At 39.8% G+C, this 17,549-nt stretch overlaps 1 protein-coding gene across 6 annotated transcripts in view; it reads right to left on the bottom strand.

Moving 5' to 3' along the window:
- SYT16 (synaptotagmin 16) overlaps positions 1 to 17,549 on the bottom strand; it is a 287,967-nt gene that overhangs the window by 174,699 nt on the left and 95,719 nt on the right. For 2 of the 6 annotated variants that reach the window (XM_065548880.2, XM_065548881.2), the window contains exon 1: positions 15,539 to 15,856. The exons of the other annotated variants lie outside the window; for them this stretch is intronic. In XM_065548880.2, coding sequence (XP_065404952.1) covers positions 15,539 to 15,665 — 127 coding nt within the window. In that variant the 5' untranslated portion in view covers positions 15,666 to 15,856. Of the gene's footprint in view, positions 1 to 15,538; positions 15,857 to 17,549 lie in introns of those variants that run through there. 6 annotated transcript variants of the gene reach the window in all.

The raw sequence follows: 17,549 nt of genomic DNA, 5'->3' as shown, positions 1-17,549 counted from the left end.
AATAAGAAAGTGAAGAATAATTCTGCTAAAAAAGGTAGAGAAAGAGTTGTTAAGTTGCATTGATGTACTTCTTATGAGTTTGGTGCCATAGTTCCATAATTTGTAGCTCAAATAATTGGAATATTCTTTTGCTGATCTAATAATTTTCTACATAATATTCATAAGGGCCATTCTCTTCTAGCCTGCCGTAATGAGTAGAAAGAATAGTATACAATGAGGTTCACTTTTTTTTTTTTTTTTTTGAGAGGGAGTCTTGCCCTGTCGCCCAGGCTGGAGTGCAATGGCGCGATCTTGGCTCACTGCAACCTCTGCCTCCCAGGTTCAAGCAATTCTCTTGCCTCAGCCTCCTGAGTAGCTGGGATTATAGGCGCCTGCCACTACACCCAGATAACGTTTTGTATTTGTAGTGGAGACGGGGTTTCACCATGTGGGCCAGACTTATCTCAAACTCCTGACCTCATGATCGGCCCACCTTGGCCTCCCAAAGTGCTGGGATTACAGGTGTGAGCTACCGTGCCTGGCCTACAAATAGTCCACTTCTTTCTAATACTAGTTTCATTGATACCCATGAAAATTTATAAGCCATTTCTTTTCTTTTTTTTTTTACTTTAATTTTAGGTTCAGGGGTACAAGTTTGTAAATTCAAAGTAGGTAAATGCAAGTCACAGGGGTTTATTGTACAGATTATTTCATCACTCAAGTACTAAGCCTAGTACCCAATAGTTATTTTTTCTGATCTTTCCCCTCCTCCTACTCTCTACCCTCAAGTGGTCTCCAGTACCTGTTGTTGCCCTCTTTGTGTCAATGAGTTCTCATTATTGAGCTCCCACTTACAAGTGAGAAGATGCAGTATTTGGTTTTCTGTTCCTGAGTTAATTTGCTAAGGATAATGGACTCTCAACTCCATCCATGTTCCTGCAAAGGACATGATCTCATTCTTTTTATGGCTGCATAGTATTCCATGATGTATATGGACCACATTTTCTTTATCCAATCTGCCACTGATGGGCATTTACGTTGATTCCATGTCTTTACTATTGTGAATAGTGCTGCAACGAACAGACACGTGTATGTGACTTTATGGTAGAACAATTTATATTTCTTTGGGTATATACCCAGTAATAGGATTGCTAGGTAGAATGGGAGTTCTGTGTTTAGCTCTTTGAGGAATCACCACACTGCTTACAAAGCATTTCTTTTCTCTTTACACAAGGCGCTAAGTTGAACCCTAAGTATGCTCTTTCTTTTGAGACTGTAGCATTGACAAATATGTGCCATATACTCCCATTTTAGACATAAGAACCCTGGGCCCACTTTAAAGCCAAGGAAAAAGCTCATAGAAGTATTTGATTAGGGTAAAACAGCTAGTATTTTATTGAAGCTAAGAGTTGAAACCAGGTCTGTCTGCTGCAAAGTCCTTTATCTTAATCACTGCACTATTACTGGCTCTTTCATCCCACTTCCAATAGGACATGTGCTTTGAGCTGGTTGCCCCATAGGTGACAGCCTGCTACCTGTCCACTCTCTCTTGCTGGGTTCTCCATGTGACTAATGACAACTAGCAGTGTAGCTGGCTTGAGTTAGACAGTGTTGAAATAGAAAAGGCCAAACAAAATGGTTCTTCTGTGGCTCTTGAGCCCCTTACTCTAAGTCAACAAAGCTACCAGGGCTCAGAGCAGTAGCTCACAACCCAACATGACACCAGTCAATATGGAATACAGACATCTAAGGAAAGAATTGAGAATGAATACACAGATAGGGCAGACATGAAATTAAACATCGACACTGCCTCCAGGGCAAAGGTTATGAATATAACAGAAACACCGAAGTTTCCTGCTACAGAGAATGAGACTGGGAAAATTGTCCCCTCGCTTATGATTAGTAACAGAAGGCTCCTGGAAGGATAATTTCAGGTGCTGTCAGGATGAGGAAGTGGCTCATGGCCTTTGCAATAAGGAACAACGGGGTTAGACTTGATTCAAAAGGCAAAGTGACACCCTGGGCAGGAAGAGAAGGTTCTAAGAGAAACCACCGCTGCAGGAACATGAGTTATATGATAATAATTAAGCAAAACAGGAGCGTTTATTCAGTCAAGCTCTGTTTTTCAAGGCTTACTGTGCCAGGTTCTGTGCTAGATGCTGAGGGAACAAAGATGAAGAAGTCAGTGCATATTCTCCAAAGGGAGGCAAGAGACAAATGTAAGTTTAATCATGACATGTAAACTACCAAGCTGGAAGTGAGCAAAGAGGACTGGGGGACACAGGGGAGGGTTTCCTCGACAGCCTGGAGGTCTGAGGAGAGTTCACTGAAAACAAGCCTGAGGCTCTTTAGTTGCTTAACCAAGTAGTTATCAGCATCTGGAGTCAGACTGCAAAGGGTCACATCCTCGTTCTACCACTTACTGCTCTTTAATTTAGGCATACTACTTCTTAAACTTTCTGGGCCTCAATTTCTTCACCCGTAAAATGAAAACAAGAATAGTATCTAATTCATGAGGGTGTTATAAAGATGAAAGCTTAAAAGAGAGTCTGACACATCCAGTAAATAATCAATAAGTCACCTATTTGTGTTGCTGAATAGAATAATAAACATTCATTCAACAAATGAATGAACTCAACAATTTGAGAGTAAGGAAAATCAGGAGGAAGTCTGTGTGGAAACGGCATTGTCTCAAATGTCTACAATGCCGACAGGACACCCCAGTGAACGTTTCTAGAGACAAGCCTGGACCTAGCGATATAAATGTGAGAATCATTGAGTGGTTGTAGTCATAGAAATGGATGAGATCATCTAAGAAGAGAGAGAGGAGAGAGAGAAAGGTTAAAACCAAGTTCTTCATTGCACACCGGGGCCTGTAGGGGGGTGGAGGGCAAGGGGAGGGAGAGCATTAGGACAAATACCTAATGCATATGGGTCTTAAAACCTAGATGACGGGTTGATAGGTGAGGTGCAGCAAACCACCATGGCACATGTATACCTATTAACAAACCTGCAGGTTTTGCACATGTATCCCAGAACTTAAAGTAAAATAAATTTTTAAAAACCAAGTTCTTAACAGTGGAAACACTTAGAATTCAGGACAAGAAGGGAAACAGCAAAGGAAAATAAAAGGGTAGGAGGAAGCAACCAACAAGGTAGAAGGAAAAACAGGTGCATGGTAACCAGACGAATACGAGGCCAAAGGACCAGCATCAGCAAAGGCACAGGCATGTGAAACAGCAATGTGTGTATGTCAGGGGGCCTGGAGCATGCAGAAATCTCCAGCAGTTCAATACTTTCTGAGCATAAATTGAGAGGCAGTGGGGAGATGAAAACTGAGATATAAGAAAAACAGAGGGTGATAAAACATGTATCAAGGATTTGAGATGACTAAATCATCTGAGGCTTGAGGAGGTTTTCACCACGACAGAGTTCTGGCCAAGTGTGCATATCAGATAGCTTTTTCTAGCAGCTATCTGGATGATGTCTATGGGAGGCAAAATAATGCCCCATCTCTCCATATGTCTATGTCCTAATCTCTGGAACCCATGGATATAAGAGATTACAGGACAAAGGGGAATAGTGCAGGTGGAATTAAGGTTGCTAATCAGATGACCTTAAAATAGGGAAATTATACTGGATTATCCAGATGGGTTCAATGGAATCACAAGGGTTCTTAAAACTGGGAGAGGGAATCAGATAAAAAGGACCAGAGAAATGGCAGCATGAGAACTCAACCCACTACTGCTGACTTTGAAGATGGAGGAAGAGGCCATGAGTCAAGGAAGGTGGGCAACCTCTAGAAGCCAGAAATGGCAAGAAAACTGATTCTCTCCTAGAGCCTCCAGAAATAAGTGCCATTCTGCTGACACCTTGATTTTATCCCAGGGAGATGAGTCTCAAACTTTTGTCGTACACAAACTGCATGATAATTTGTGTACCTTTGCACCACTAAGTTTGTGTAATTTGTTACATCAGCAATAAGAAACTAGCACAATGTCCTTAAGAGGTAAAACACTAGAAGCAGAAAACCTGACTAGGAGGCTGTTGCGTTCGTGCAGAGGACAGATGATGAAGATCTTAAGAAAATGGGACAGGGTAGGTAACAGTGTCTACTGTTTACCTGTTCTTGTGCCTAGCAACATATTTCTATCACATTTTTATTGGGTCTAATAATGGAACACATGTATTGCAGCAAAGTTAAAATATATCCCTGTTGGAGAAATACATACCTAATGAATTGAATTGGAGGCTACTGCCAAAGGCAGGTTAAAAAAGAGTCAGGAACCTTTAAGGCTGCACCCCAGGACCTGTCTCTTCTATGAATCCTCCCCATATGTTGCGTTTAGTCTTATATTATTTCCAAAAGTTAGAAAAATGTTTTTCTAGCTCCTGATTCTCTCCTCTACATTTCCCTGACACCTAGAAATGCCTTGCCTACATGCTTGCAACACTAATAATTTTCTGTCTCAGGAGGTACCTTCTGCTTCTGTTTTTCCACACAAGTAATTCATATTCATTGTAGAAAAATCAGAACACAAACAAGAAAAAGAAAAAGAAGGTAAATCAACTATGATTCCCACCTCACCCCCCAGAGGTAACTTTTTTTTTGTATTTTCAGAGCTATCTTTGAGAATGTTATATTAATATTTATACATATTCATGTATTTTATTTTTAAAAGTGGAATCATACTCTTATAAAACATCATGCTTTTCTTGCCAGGCAATATATTATGAATCTTTCCATGAATATAAACATTTAAAATATAATTCTTAAAGGCTACTAAGTGTTTTCAACATAAGAATATACCATCATTTATTCCCTCAGTCCCCCCATCACTGGACATTTGGCTTTATTTTTCCTTTATCCTCCATCTTCTGTATTTCCCCTCTTTTCTTCCAGGTGTTTGCAGCCATCACCACCTGTTGGCTGTAGGTCAGCCATGCTACAGTTTATGGCTCACACCCCCACGGACGCTCTGGGGGGATGCTTTCGTTCCACCTGCCATATTTCCCCCCATATGATTGATTAATTAGATCTCCAGGTGCTTCTAACCACGACACTGGATAATGAGACAAAATTATGTTTAAAACAGAACAACAAACTTGACCTTCATTGATAATGTTAATAGTGGTCAGCAATATATATCAATTTGAAAATGCCTTCCTGCCAAAGCTTTGGTTACTAAAACTAAAAGTTCCGTAGCTTATGATTCCTTATACAGGTTAAGCATCTCTAATTCAAAAATCTGAAGTGTTCCAAAATTCAAAACTCTTTAAACACTGACAGGACACCACATGGGTGGCTGAGATAGTGACACCCTTGCTTTCTGATTGTTCTATATACACAAACTTCGTTTCATGCACAAATGCATTTAAAATATTGTTTAGGACAACCTTCAGATTATGTGTATAAGGTATCTATGAAACATAAAGGAACTTCATGTTTAGACTTGAGTCCCATCTCCAAAATGTCTCATTATGTATATGCAAATATTCCAAAACCCAAAAGTCAAAACACTCTGCTCCCAAACATTTTAGATAAGGGACACTTAACCTATAGTTTATAGTTCTGTGTTTATTTATAATTAGAACAGTCTTGTTCTGACTCTCATTTGCAAGTGACAAAAAAAGTCCAACTCAAGTACCTTTAAGCAAAAAAAGCTGTTTCACACAACTTAAAATCAGATATAATCAGATCCAGAAGCTCAAACAATATCAAGAAGCTGCCCTCCTTGACCTCTTGACTCTGCTTTCAATTGCATTGGCTTTACGTTTTGGTTGGGAACGTTTCCCTGTAAGGGGTAACTAGGCTTCTATGATCATAGCTCCAAGTCTAGTAGAAGATAGCTTCCTTCCTCAATATGCTCCCCCCAAAAATCTTAGAACTGGCTCTTATTGGACCACTAGGCTTATTTACTTGTCTGTGAACCAGTCAATCCCTGTGGCCCAGAGGATGAACAGGCCATTGATTTGATTCGTCAAAGGACTCCCATGCTGTGTAATAAGTATGGCCAAAGAGACAGGCTACAATAACCAGGAGGAAAATAGATGCTGTGTAAACAAAGCAATAGATATCCATGCAAGGATGGAACTCTCCAAGACAGTGATCTTCACTTGTTGGGATCACAAACCCATCTGAGAATCTCAGCATGGAGGTTCTTCAAAAAACTAAAGATAGACCTACCCCATGATGCAGCAGTCCCACTGCTGGTATATATCCAAAAGAAAGCAAATCAGTATGTTGAAGAGATATCTGCATTCTCATGTTTATTGCAGCACTATTCATAGTAGCCAAAATACGAAATCAACCTAAGTGTCTATCAACAGATGAATGGATAAAGAAAATGTGTCATATATACACAATAAAACACTATTCAGTTATAAAAAGAATGAAATCCTGTCATTTTCAACAACATAGATGGAACCAGAGGTCACTGTCTTAAGTGAAATAAGCCAGGCACAGAAAGACAAATATCTCATGTTCTTACTCATATGTGGGAGCCAAAGAAAAAAAGTGGATCTCATGGAGGTAGAGAGTAGAACGGTAGTTACCAGAGGCTGGGAAGGATCAGGGGAGAGGAGACAAGGAGAGGCTGGTTAATGAGTCCAATACTGTTAGATAAAAGAAATAGGTTCTACTGTTCGATAGCACAGTAGGGTGACTATAGTTATCAATAATTTATCGCATATTTCAAAATAGCTAGAAGAGAAGATTTGGAAGGTTCTTAACACAAAGAAATGATAAATATTTGAGGTGCTAGATATCCAAATTACCCTGATTTCATCATTATACACAGTAAGCATGTATCAAAATATCACATGTACCCCACAAATATTTGCAACTATTACTCATCAATAAAAATAAATAAATCTCAGGGGGAAAAGCCCTCTGAAAATCTAATATAAGCTCTCCATGGAGGAATATGAGCACACAGAAATGCAAAAGATTGCACATACAATGCATTTGTGAAATGGAAATTTATTTTATTCACCTACACAGAATATAAAAGCCACCTTATAAAAAGTTATGCTTCTCACTCACTTTTTATGAAAAAAATAATGGATATTTCCTGAACAAAGATTGAAATCCAAATTTTGCTCCACAAAAGAAAATCTGCTTACAGCTAAATTTCAATGAGAATGTTGAAGTTATTGATTTGGAATTATAAAATGGTTTTCAAATAGAATGCAAGTCATCTTTAGTATTTAAGCAACTTTGCATTTTGATAGCAACTAGTCCCGAAAAAAAAAAAAATGCCTAAAGACATGCAGCAGCAAAGAATCAAAGTATGCCTTTCACCTTGACAGACAGAAAACACTGTATCAAGGAATACAAGAATGCTCCAATATGTAGGCTGAATTCATGTTGTACTATTTCTTTTGTCCTCAAACCCATGACATCATCTTTGGCAAAGACTATATCACTGATGACTGATGTCAGCAGGGAAAGGATTAATAATCCATGCTTTAATGTAAAGGTCTTCTAAGTAGCAGCAACCTTCAAATGAGTTCTGCAGCATTTCCAGATGTCTGGAGATTTCTGACCATAGAAATATCAATTGACAAAGTATAGTCACACTGGACACCAACATACAGGAGCAATTTTTCCAGCAGTGAACTTCATATAGATATCTATTTCCTTTAGAGTAGAAATCCGTTCAAAAACAACTGTCCATCATGGTATGTGTTGAGAAGTAAAAAGGTATACCTAATAAATGTATGTATACACACACACACATATTCAAAAAAGAAACCAATGAAGAATTAACTCCTCACTCTCAAATGATTTCAAGTGGGTTTTTTATTTCTCTAAAAAAAATTGTCCTAAACTTGTTCCTATAGTTCAAGTCAATGTTTCAAAAATTTGATGTCTATAAATTCAAAGAATTTCTGGCAGTAAGGAATTTTATATTATGTTTCTAGTTCATGGCTATGTTATGTAAGCATACATCCACATTACATATTACATTAATTATATGTATGAGTGTGCTGTTTAAAAAAAAAAAATCTCAATCTTCTTCAAATGTATCTTGAGAACAGGCTCTTTGTTGCCATCACTGCTATATCTTTCTTGGCCAAAAATCTAAAGCCATGTTCATCTAACCCCTTTACCACCCAAAAAAAGGCAGATATATTTTGTTGAACATCTGGCTATCCTCATTATCCTATTTATGAAATTCAGAACATGACAGAAAAAGAGGGTCATCATTTATTGTCACCTCAAACTACAAATCCCTGAAAAGAAATAAGTGGGTTGAGGCATGGAGAGTGATAGGGGCTATTCTTCTAGACTATGTGATTAGCAGCACAGTAGATAAGGGAAGAGTTAGAGGAGATAAGGCTGGACCAGATCATGTACAACCTATGCGCCATGGTAAGAATTTGGATCTGATTCTAGGTATCATTGGAAACCAATGGAGGGTTTTAAGCCAGAGTGTAACAAGGCCTGATTTACAGCATAAAAGGCTCAGTTTGCTGCTGTCTGGAGAACAGGCTAAAAGGGGCAAGGCTGTAAGAAGGAAAATTACTTAGAAACCTCCCTCAAGAGTTCAAGAGAAGGATAATGGTGGCTTATAACTGGGTAAAAGTAATGGACATGGATGTATTTTTGAAGAGAAACCCAAGTCAACTTGTTGGTATGACTGATAGATAGACTGGATATAGAGCATGAAGAAAATAAGTAGAAGATAACCCCTAGGTTTTTGGTCTCAGCCAACAGATGGTACCACTTTACACAGCTGGGGAACACTGGAGGAGGAACAGGTGGTAGGGAGGAATCTGGTGATAGGGAGTCTGTCCTGAACATGCTCAATTAGAGAGCCCTACTGGACACTTAAGTGAAAATGCTGATTGGATAAATTAGTCTGGATTTCAGGTCAACACTGGAGATAAAAATAGAGAGTCCTAAGAGTATGCTAAAATAGCGTGCATGGGACTGAATGAGATCCCTCCATATAGACAGCATGATTCAGCCACAACATGTGGCGCTTTTGCTTCACCAAAACAGCAAAAATAGAGAGTGTGTCATCTGCCTCATTGGAGTTCAGAGACCAAGCTTTTCCTTCCAGTGGGAGTTTTGCCTAGCAAAGAAACTTTGCTTGGCCCTGAGCTTCAGAAGTCATGAAGTTCTCCAACTCCAAAGTGATCCAACAAAATATTACAGAGAAATTAATGCTATCCCAAGCTGAACAAATTATAACTCTCTATACCATTTCAAAGATGTCAATAGCCTTTAAATGATCCAAAAAGGACTCACAGAATAGGAAAAATAGGGGAGGCTATCCTGAGAAATCCCAGTAATTTCATCCATTTGAATGCTAAAGCAATGTGAACTTATTTCTCCAAGACCTGCTTCAAAATGTGAGACTGGTCAGTAAATCCGGAGCTTCTCCAATAGTGTGTGGATTATTTTCCTCTGCACTGCAAAAAGAAAGTTTGCAAACAAGGCTATGTTGGAAAAATCCAAGTTTGGGCCCAGGCTTTTAAACTGAATGAGCCTTTTTCTTATGAAGATCCGTCTTGCTTGGTGTATTTTCAAAATTCATATGCAAGTTCATCCCTGTAACTTTATTATCTTTAAGTTTTATTTGATAAACACACACACACACACATACATACACACACAAGACCCAAAGAAGGATGATCTTATTTTCTTCTATCATTTTTAGTTGAGGCTAAAACTAGTGTAAATACAGTCCAGTGTCCGTAATCATAATAGCAGAGTATATTTTCTTTCATTTCCTCCAATGGGAAATTGTTTAACTTCAAAACATGGAAAAGACAATAATTGTATGTCACCTATCAGTATACATTAGCATTCTATGCTGCCTTATTCCTAATGTCTTACATGATATGCATTTTTTCTTAAGGGCAATCTTTAAAGATGTAAAAAGAAAAACAATTTTTTAAAATTTTTTGGTCACCCACCAATCTCCTCCAGCCTATAGACTACAGTCTTTATAAAGTAGCCCTCATGTTTCCATGGTAGCAAACTGTATTTCCAGAACCCATCATTCATTCATCCTTTCAACAAATATTGGGTGGAGCATATGCTATGTTCTGGGCACTACAGCTCTGGGGACACAGCCACATGCAGGACAAAATCCCTATACTCATGAGCACACATTCTAATGGTGGAAATAGACAAATTAATAAACAAATATATGGTATATTTGCACATCGTGACAAAATGCTAAGAAGAAAAACATGGCTAGGCAAGGATATAAAAACATATTTGAGCTGTCCACATGGTAGGGATATGGAGGAGGGAAGATTTCTAAGGAATGCCACATTGAGCAAAATCTGGACGAAACGAAGGAGGACCAAGACTCCAGATTCTCTAATAGAATTCATCACCCATCACTCTGTACCTCATGTTTCTATCGCACTTTCTATCTTTATTCGTTCATTCATTCTTGAATGCCTACCACAGCCCTGGCACTATTCCTGGAGCTCTATTGTAGCTTTAGTTCATTCTGTTTCTGTCTGTTCCTGCCAAGAGATTACAGTGATAGGGACTAGATCATCTTTCTCTTCATAACTCCTTTAGTGTTTTGTATGGGGGGGAATGATATGTTTGATGGAGAGATGAATGGATAGATAAATGGACTGATAGCCTAAAACTTAAGTACGTCCACGAGTCAAAACTATTATTTTCCTTGCTACTTCCTGAGTCAATATACATCTTCTCTCAGGAGACCACCCAGGTTACACAGAGTCCTCGTAGAGCACGCAACGCAATAAATCAGGTTAGGCCCACTGGGAAATAAAGGATTAGAGTCAAAGGAAATCTTTGATTAAAAATGTAGTTCATTATTCAACACTCTTTGCTAGACAGCAAACATAAAGGCCATAAACCTTGCCTTAGCTCAATAATTCAAAGAGCTTCCAAACATAGGATAATACAAATCGACTCTTTTGAAATCATACCCAACAAATGACTCATTGGTCATAAGTACACACAATGTCACATTTGTGTGAAATGCTGTCCATGTAACAGCAGTAAGCAAAACAAAAATGAGTTTAGTAATCCCATCCTATCCTTTGATTTTTTAAAGAAGCCCATATATTCCCCCTTTTTCATGCATAATTCTGTTTCTCAGTGCTTAGCAAAGTCTTTTCAAATTAGAGGTAAGGTTTGACAAATTCTTAGTCTCCCAGCATGGGACATGTACCCAGAGAAGTAGTATCAAATATTAACTGGTAATCAAAATTCATTATAAAAGGGCATTAAAACTTAAAGATACATCACTGCTATAATCATCTTGAAAATATCCATGACGTCAATAAATTTGGAATTGAATTTTTGCCAGCCTGTCTTGTAAGGTACATACCAAATGCCTTCCCAACAATTATCTGCTTCGATAATCATTTGGTAATTTACAGCAATAATACATTTGTTTCCCCCTAACTGCACTTTTTGCACCATGCAGATAATATTCCTCATGCAAACCCCTGTTTCTGTTATTTTAAAGATCAAACATCCTTTCACCTGAGAGGTGCAGAGGAGCTGGTTCCCGTGGCAACCATAATTTGCTTCCAGTTCAATGGAACATTGAGTTCTTTTTCACAGGTTCACTGCACTGAGTGGCCAATCACAGCTCAGAGAGCCCCACTTCCTTTGCAAAACACTATTAAAAAAAAGTCTGTTGCTAAGGTGTTTTTGCTATGGTTAAATGAACCTCTTAGATATTGATTTTAATGCTTTCAATTTTTTAAGCTGCTGTGGTGTTCAGCTTTTTCTTAAACACATAGGACATAGCTCCTCCGAGCCTCTTTTTCATCTGCCTTGGCTCTTTCATTTCAATGATGCAAATCCACCGGCATCTTCTTTCGTACATTTTTCAACAGAAAACAACAATTGCCTTGCTGAATGAGGATGGCCTTGGGACAGCACCTGCTTTTCCAACTCTGGTGTGATATAATCCAGAACTGTAAGAATGTGAATGCCCCTCCGAATTGGCCAAACTATTACCTTAGACTGAAAATACTTAAAATTACCTAAATCAGGGCTGAATTTATATTAAAGGTAAGGGTTGTAAACTATTTTAGAAAGTGCCTGGTTCTGATAGCAGATCTTCGAGCCTAGTTAGGTTCCACTCTATGGCCAGTCCTTCAGAATTCAACCCCTGCAACCACTTCAGGGTTATCTAGTTACCTAGTTGGAATCCTAGGAAATACTTGTTCATCAGGATAAAAAATATCTGTCTGAGGAAATGCCCTACAAATTTTAGTCATAAAAATTCAAGTGTGTAGATTAAAAGTGCTACCTGCAAGTCAGTCAATAGGCAAGAAATTGTTCAATAGCAAGATCCCAGTAAAACCACATGCTGTTGCCAGAGAATGAGGAACAGCTTGGGGGAACATCTGAAAATGAAATACTGAAAGCGAATACAGTATAGGAAAACAACTTTGGAAAAATGGTGGGAAGTCATTTGATACCCTGCATGGAGGTTTATCACTTTGCCTCATCAGAGCTAGTTTCAAGTTTTGGAACAGATTTAAAGACAGCATACAGCCAGGCATGGTGTCTTACGTCTGTAATCCCAACACTTTGGGAGGCCAAGGTGGGTGGATCACTTGAGGTCAGGAGTTCAAGACCAGCCTGGCCAACATAGGGAAACCCCGTCTCTACTAAAAATACAAGAATGAGCCAGGCGTGGTGGTGCATGACTGTAATCCCAGCTACTTGGGAGGCTGAGGTGGAGAATCTTTGAATCTGGGAGGCAGAGGTTGCAGTGAGCCGAGATCATGCTACTGCACTCCAGCCTGGGTGACAGAGAGAGACCCTGTCTTAAAAAAAAAAAAAAGAAGCCAGGTGCGGTGGCTCAGCACTTTGGAAGGCCAAGGCAGGTGGATCACCTGAGGTCAGGAGTTCGAGACCAGCCTGGCCAACATGGTAAAACCCCATCTCTACTGAAAACACAAAAATTAGCTGGGCATGGTGGCAGGCGCCTGTAATCTCAGCTACTTGGGAGGCTGAGGCAGGAGAATTGCTTGAACCTGGGAGGCGGAGGTTGCAGTGGGATGAGATCATGCCATTGCACTCTAGCCCAGGCGACAAGTGAGACTCCATCTCAAAAAAAAACAAAAATAAAAAAAAGGAGACAGCATACATTTTGCAGAAATTATTAATATGTCATATTCGAAAAAAATAACGGAGTTGGAGGGCATATATTTATATGGATATGAATGACAGCAAGTAAAAGTAGAAATAGCTACCATAATGGAAACATACTTGTCAAATTTGGAACAGACAGCTTCTGTTCCGTAAGACTAACCTTTAAATGAACGCAAACAGAAACTGAGGACTCACTCAAATTGTACAACAGCCTCTGTATTAAAAAGCAACAAAACCAGTGTGATGCATGGTTTGGCATGGAGCATGACTACGGACAAGGCACATCAGAGAAGGCACAGCTTAGAAGAAAAAAACACAGGGACAGAAAGACCAAGGACGTCGCTAAGTGCTGCCAGAGCCATTCTTGATTAAAGCCTCCACAAATATTCAGTAAAGAAAAATTCTTAGCTAACTCGGGCCATTACAAGCTATATTACATATAATTTGCTTCCAGTTTTACAGTAGTGTGGTACATTGAATGGTAGACCCAGAAAGACATCTCCACATCCTAACACTCATCATCTGTGACTACGAGCTTACTTGGGCAAAGGGGGTCTTTGGATATGTAATTAGGTTAAGCAGCTTGAGATAACATTGTCCCAATGAGTCCCAAATCCAGTGACAAGTATCCTTCCAAGAGTCACACGGAAAAGACACACAGGAAGGAGAGAGGAAGACCATGTGAAGATGGAAGTAGAGACTGAAGTTATGTAGCCACAAGCCAAAACACAACTGGAGCCATCAGGGGAGATAAAAAAAGATTCGCTCCCCGGTGCCTTCAGAGGGAGCATGGCCCTGCCAACACCTTAATTTCAGACTCAACTCTAGAACTGTGAAAGAACACATTTCTGTTGTTCTAAACCACCAAGTTGGTGGTAATTTGTTATGATGGCCACAGAAAAAAAGTAGTATATGCACTATATACGATGGAATAGTATCTCTTATGGAGTTTTAAAATAAGAACATAAAGTAAAAGTTGCATGTAGTCTAAAGTACCTTGAAAATCCCCTCTGTCACTCTGAAAGTACTCACAAAAATATCCATTATGGTTCATTTTGACTTTGTGCTTAAAATGAATTGATGGGGCCAGGCACAGTGGCTCACACCTGTAATCCCAGCACTTTGGGAGGCTGGGAGTTCAAGACCAGCCTAGACAATATAGGGAGACCCCCATCTGTACAAAAAATTAAAAAGTTGGCCAGGTGTAGTAGCATGTGCGTGTGGTTCCAGGTCCTTGAGAAGCTGGGGTGGAAGGATCACCTGAGCCCAGGAGTTCAAGGTTGCAGTGAACCATTATCACACCACTGCACTCCATCCTGGGTGATAGAGCAAGACTGTCAAAGAGAAGAAACAAAAGAAAGGAAGAAAGAAAGAAATGGATTGCTGCTTTTTGGTTGAGCCACAGTCACCAGATGTAGAAGCTAGCTTGCATTTCAGGAACACTTACCAAAAACTCCTGTATCTCTCAGTATTAGATTTTCAATCAGAAAAAGATGTTCATCACCTGAAGGCAACATGGAGCTCAGACTACCAAGAAAGCAATACAATCAGACCTTTCTTCCAACCCTGCTCAGTTTGGAGCAAATGTTCATCAAGAAAAATTAGAAAACAAAACTGTCCACTTATTAAAATTGTGCTCTCCATTTTATTTCAAATTAAATGAACCCCATTAAGTTAGATGTCCATCTAATTCCTATTCCCAATGTGATATAATCGAGTGTTTTCTCATTTTATGGAACCTAAAAAAATACCTGAAATGACTTTAAAAAAACAAACACAGGCCTTTCCACAGAATATTCTGATATAATAGGTCTAGGAAAGTCTGAGAATCTGTATTTCTAATGAATGGCAGATAATTCTTATGATCAGACAAATGGGTGAATCACTGACTGAGTCCATGCCATATGTTTGATTCTCTTCAATCTGGCTTATTGTCTTTTAAGTCTCAAAGGAACACTTTGTGAGTTCACCAAGCAACTAAACCTGGTACACCTAAATCAACTTTGCAGTTAGCACACTGGTGGAAAAACTGAGAAAAGGGGAAAGACAGGTAAACAGCAGCCTTTAAAGGTCAAAGGCTGGTCTTGTCCTACAGGGGTGGCTCACCACGTACTCAGGTGCGGACTGTGAAGTATAGTATTAAATGATCAACAGGCTCTTAAAGTTGCAAGAGCACGGCTGCATACACACCTCCACCTAAACACACACAAAAAGTCTCTCATGCTCTGTCTTCTTTGCATATGGTCCTAAAGATCCTGCGGCACCTGAATCTCTTTGTAGGAGCATGACATAAGCTCACTTTATTCAAGTGATATTTCTAAGAGTTAAGAAAAAATTGTGGAGAAAGGATATTGTGGTAGCCAGTCAGCCTTTAGGATGCACCCCGCTGGGGTTCACATCCTTCTGCATTCTCTCCCCATATTGTGCCAGGGTTACCTGTGTGATTCGTAGGATACGGAAAAATTGATGGCATGTCATTTCCGAGGTAGGCCATAAGGAATACTGTGGCTTCTGCCCTACTCTCTCTTCTGGATCCCACACTCTGAGGAGATGTAGCAGCCATATTATGAGCAGCCCTGTGGAGAGGCCCACACGGTGAGCAACTGTGGCCTCCAGCCAACAGCCATGTGTGTGAGTCTGCTTGCAAGTGGATCCTCCGACGCCAGTGGAGGGTCTAACTGCAGCCTCAGACAGACCCTGAGCCAGAATCACACAGCCAAGTCACTCCCAAATGCCTGATGCCAAAACCTGTGAAATAATAAAAGTTATTTTAAGCTGCCAACTTGTGGGATAATTTGTTACATGGCAAAAAGATAATTAATGCAGATTTCATTTATTAATGAAGTACATTTTCATTGGCAATAATCACTCATAAGAACGTCATCTCTAGTTAATATACACGTCTCACTCAGGAAACACAAGCAGGTGTTTTACTGAAAACACTCAAAGCAACCATAACCAAGAATAAAATGATCAAATATTTAAAAGCTATTTGCATGATGCACTTGAACTCAAGTTTCGATGAACCAAGCAGCTATTGAAGGAACTAAATCACTCTGCTCAGCTCACCTTGCCTTTAGAGCAGTTCTTTTAGTTGTAATGACAAAGGGAGCTTGTCTCTGCCTCGACTAGGCTTTTGGAGCAGAAATTCCAGGTATTTTTTATAGCCATCATAACTTCTAGCACAGGGTATGAATAATAGGCATTTAAAACAGTAATTTACCTGTAAGATGATTTCTAATTTTTAGAATATGAGCTCTGTGAGACCCAAAGTGCTGTGTGTCTCATTTACCATTGTGTCCTCAGAGCCTTGTGGAGCTCCTGGTGCATCATGGACAGAGAGTACAAGTACTGGGAGGGAGGGAGGGAGGGAGGGATAGAGGGATCGACCGAGGGAGGGATGGATGTATAGATAGATGGAAGGAAGGAAGGAAGGAAGGAAAGAAGGAAGGAAAGATGGATCAATGGCTGGAAGGATGGACGGAAGGATGAAAGGAAGGAAGGACAGAAGGAAGGAAGGAAGGAAGGAAAGAAGGAAGGAAGGAAGGAAGGGAAGGAAGGAAGGAAGGAAGGAATATTTTTAGTTATTTAGTGTAGCTGTTTATTTATATCATTTTAGAATTTTCACATCGGAGCTAGGAGCAAGAAGAAACTAAAACTGCATACTCTAGTGCTTAGGAAAGTACTGAACATATAGGAGATGATTTACAAATATTTGCTTCAGGCCATGAAAATAAGAGAAGGAAAACTATACTAAAAAAAGCTGAAGAGCGAGAAAAGAATCTGAAATGCTAAATCAGTGAAAAATCCTTTTTAGCCAATATGCTACAAACAGTACAGAGCCCTAACAAGAATATTCGTATTTACTCAGAAGGCTGAGATGGGAGGAACGCTTGAACCCAGGCATTCGAGGCTACAGCGAGCCATGACCGTACCACTGCACTCCAGCCTGGGTAACAGAGAAAGACTTTGCTACTAAAAAACATAAGGAATAATTAAATGAGGAAAATTATTTTATGGCTCACTGCTTGTCATTCTAGAACCCTCCCACATTCACCAGTAGACATAGCCCTCTCCCCTTCTCTGAGGAAACTGGCTGTCTCAAATTCCCTATCAAAACACACTGTTTTAAAGAAAGTGTTTTACTTCTTTGTTAGTTAGGGAAGTACTAGCTGTGGTAATAGCTAAACTCTAATTCTCAGTATCTTGACATAAAAGAAGTCCATGGCTGGGCGCGGTGGCTCACTTCCCAGCACTTTGGAAGGCTAAGGCGGGCGGATCACGAGGTCAACAGCCATGTGTGTGAGTCTGCTTGAAAGTGGATCCTCCGACGCTACTAAAAACACAAAAATAGCTGGGCGTGGTGGCACGCGCCTGTAGTCCCAGCTACTCAGGAGGCTGATACAGGAGGATCGCTTGAACCTGGGATGCAGAGGTTGCAGTGAGC

The sequence above is a fragment of the Macaca fascicularis genome, chromosome 7 (assembly GCF_037993035.2).
Source record: "Macaca fascicularis isolate 582-1 chromosome 7, T2T-MFA8v1.1".
NCBI classification, from domain to species: domain Eukaryota; kingdom Metazoa; phylum Chordata; class Mammalia; order Primates; family Cercopithecidae; genus Macaca; species Macaca fascicularis.
The sequence above is the reverse complement of the archived record's forward strand: the minus strand, read 5'-3'. Positions and strand labels throughout refer to the sequence as shown.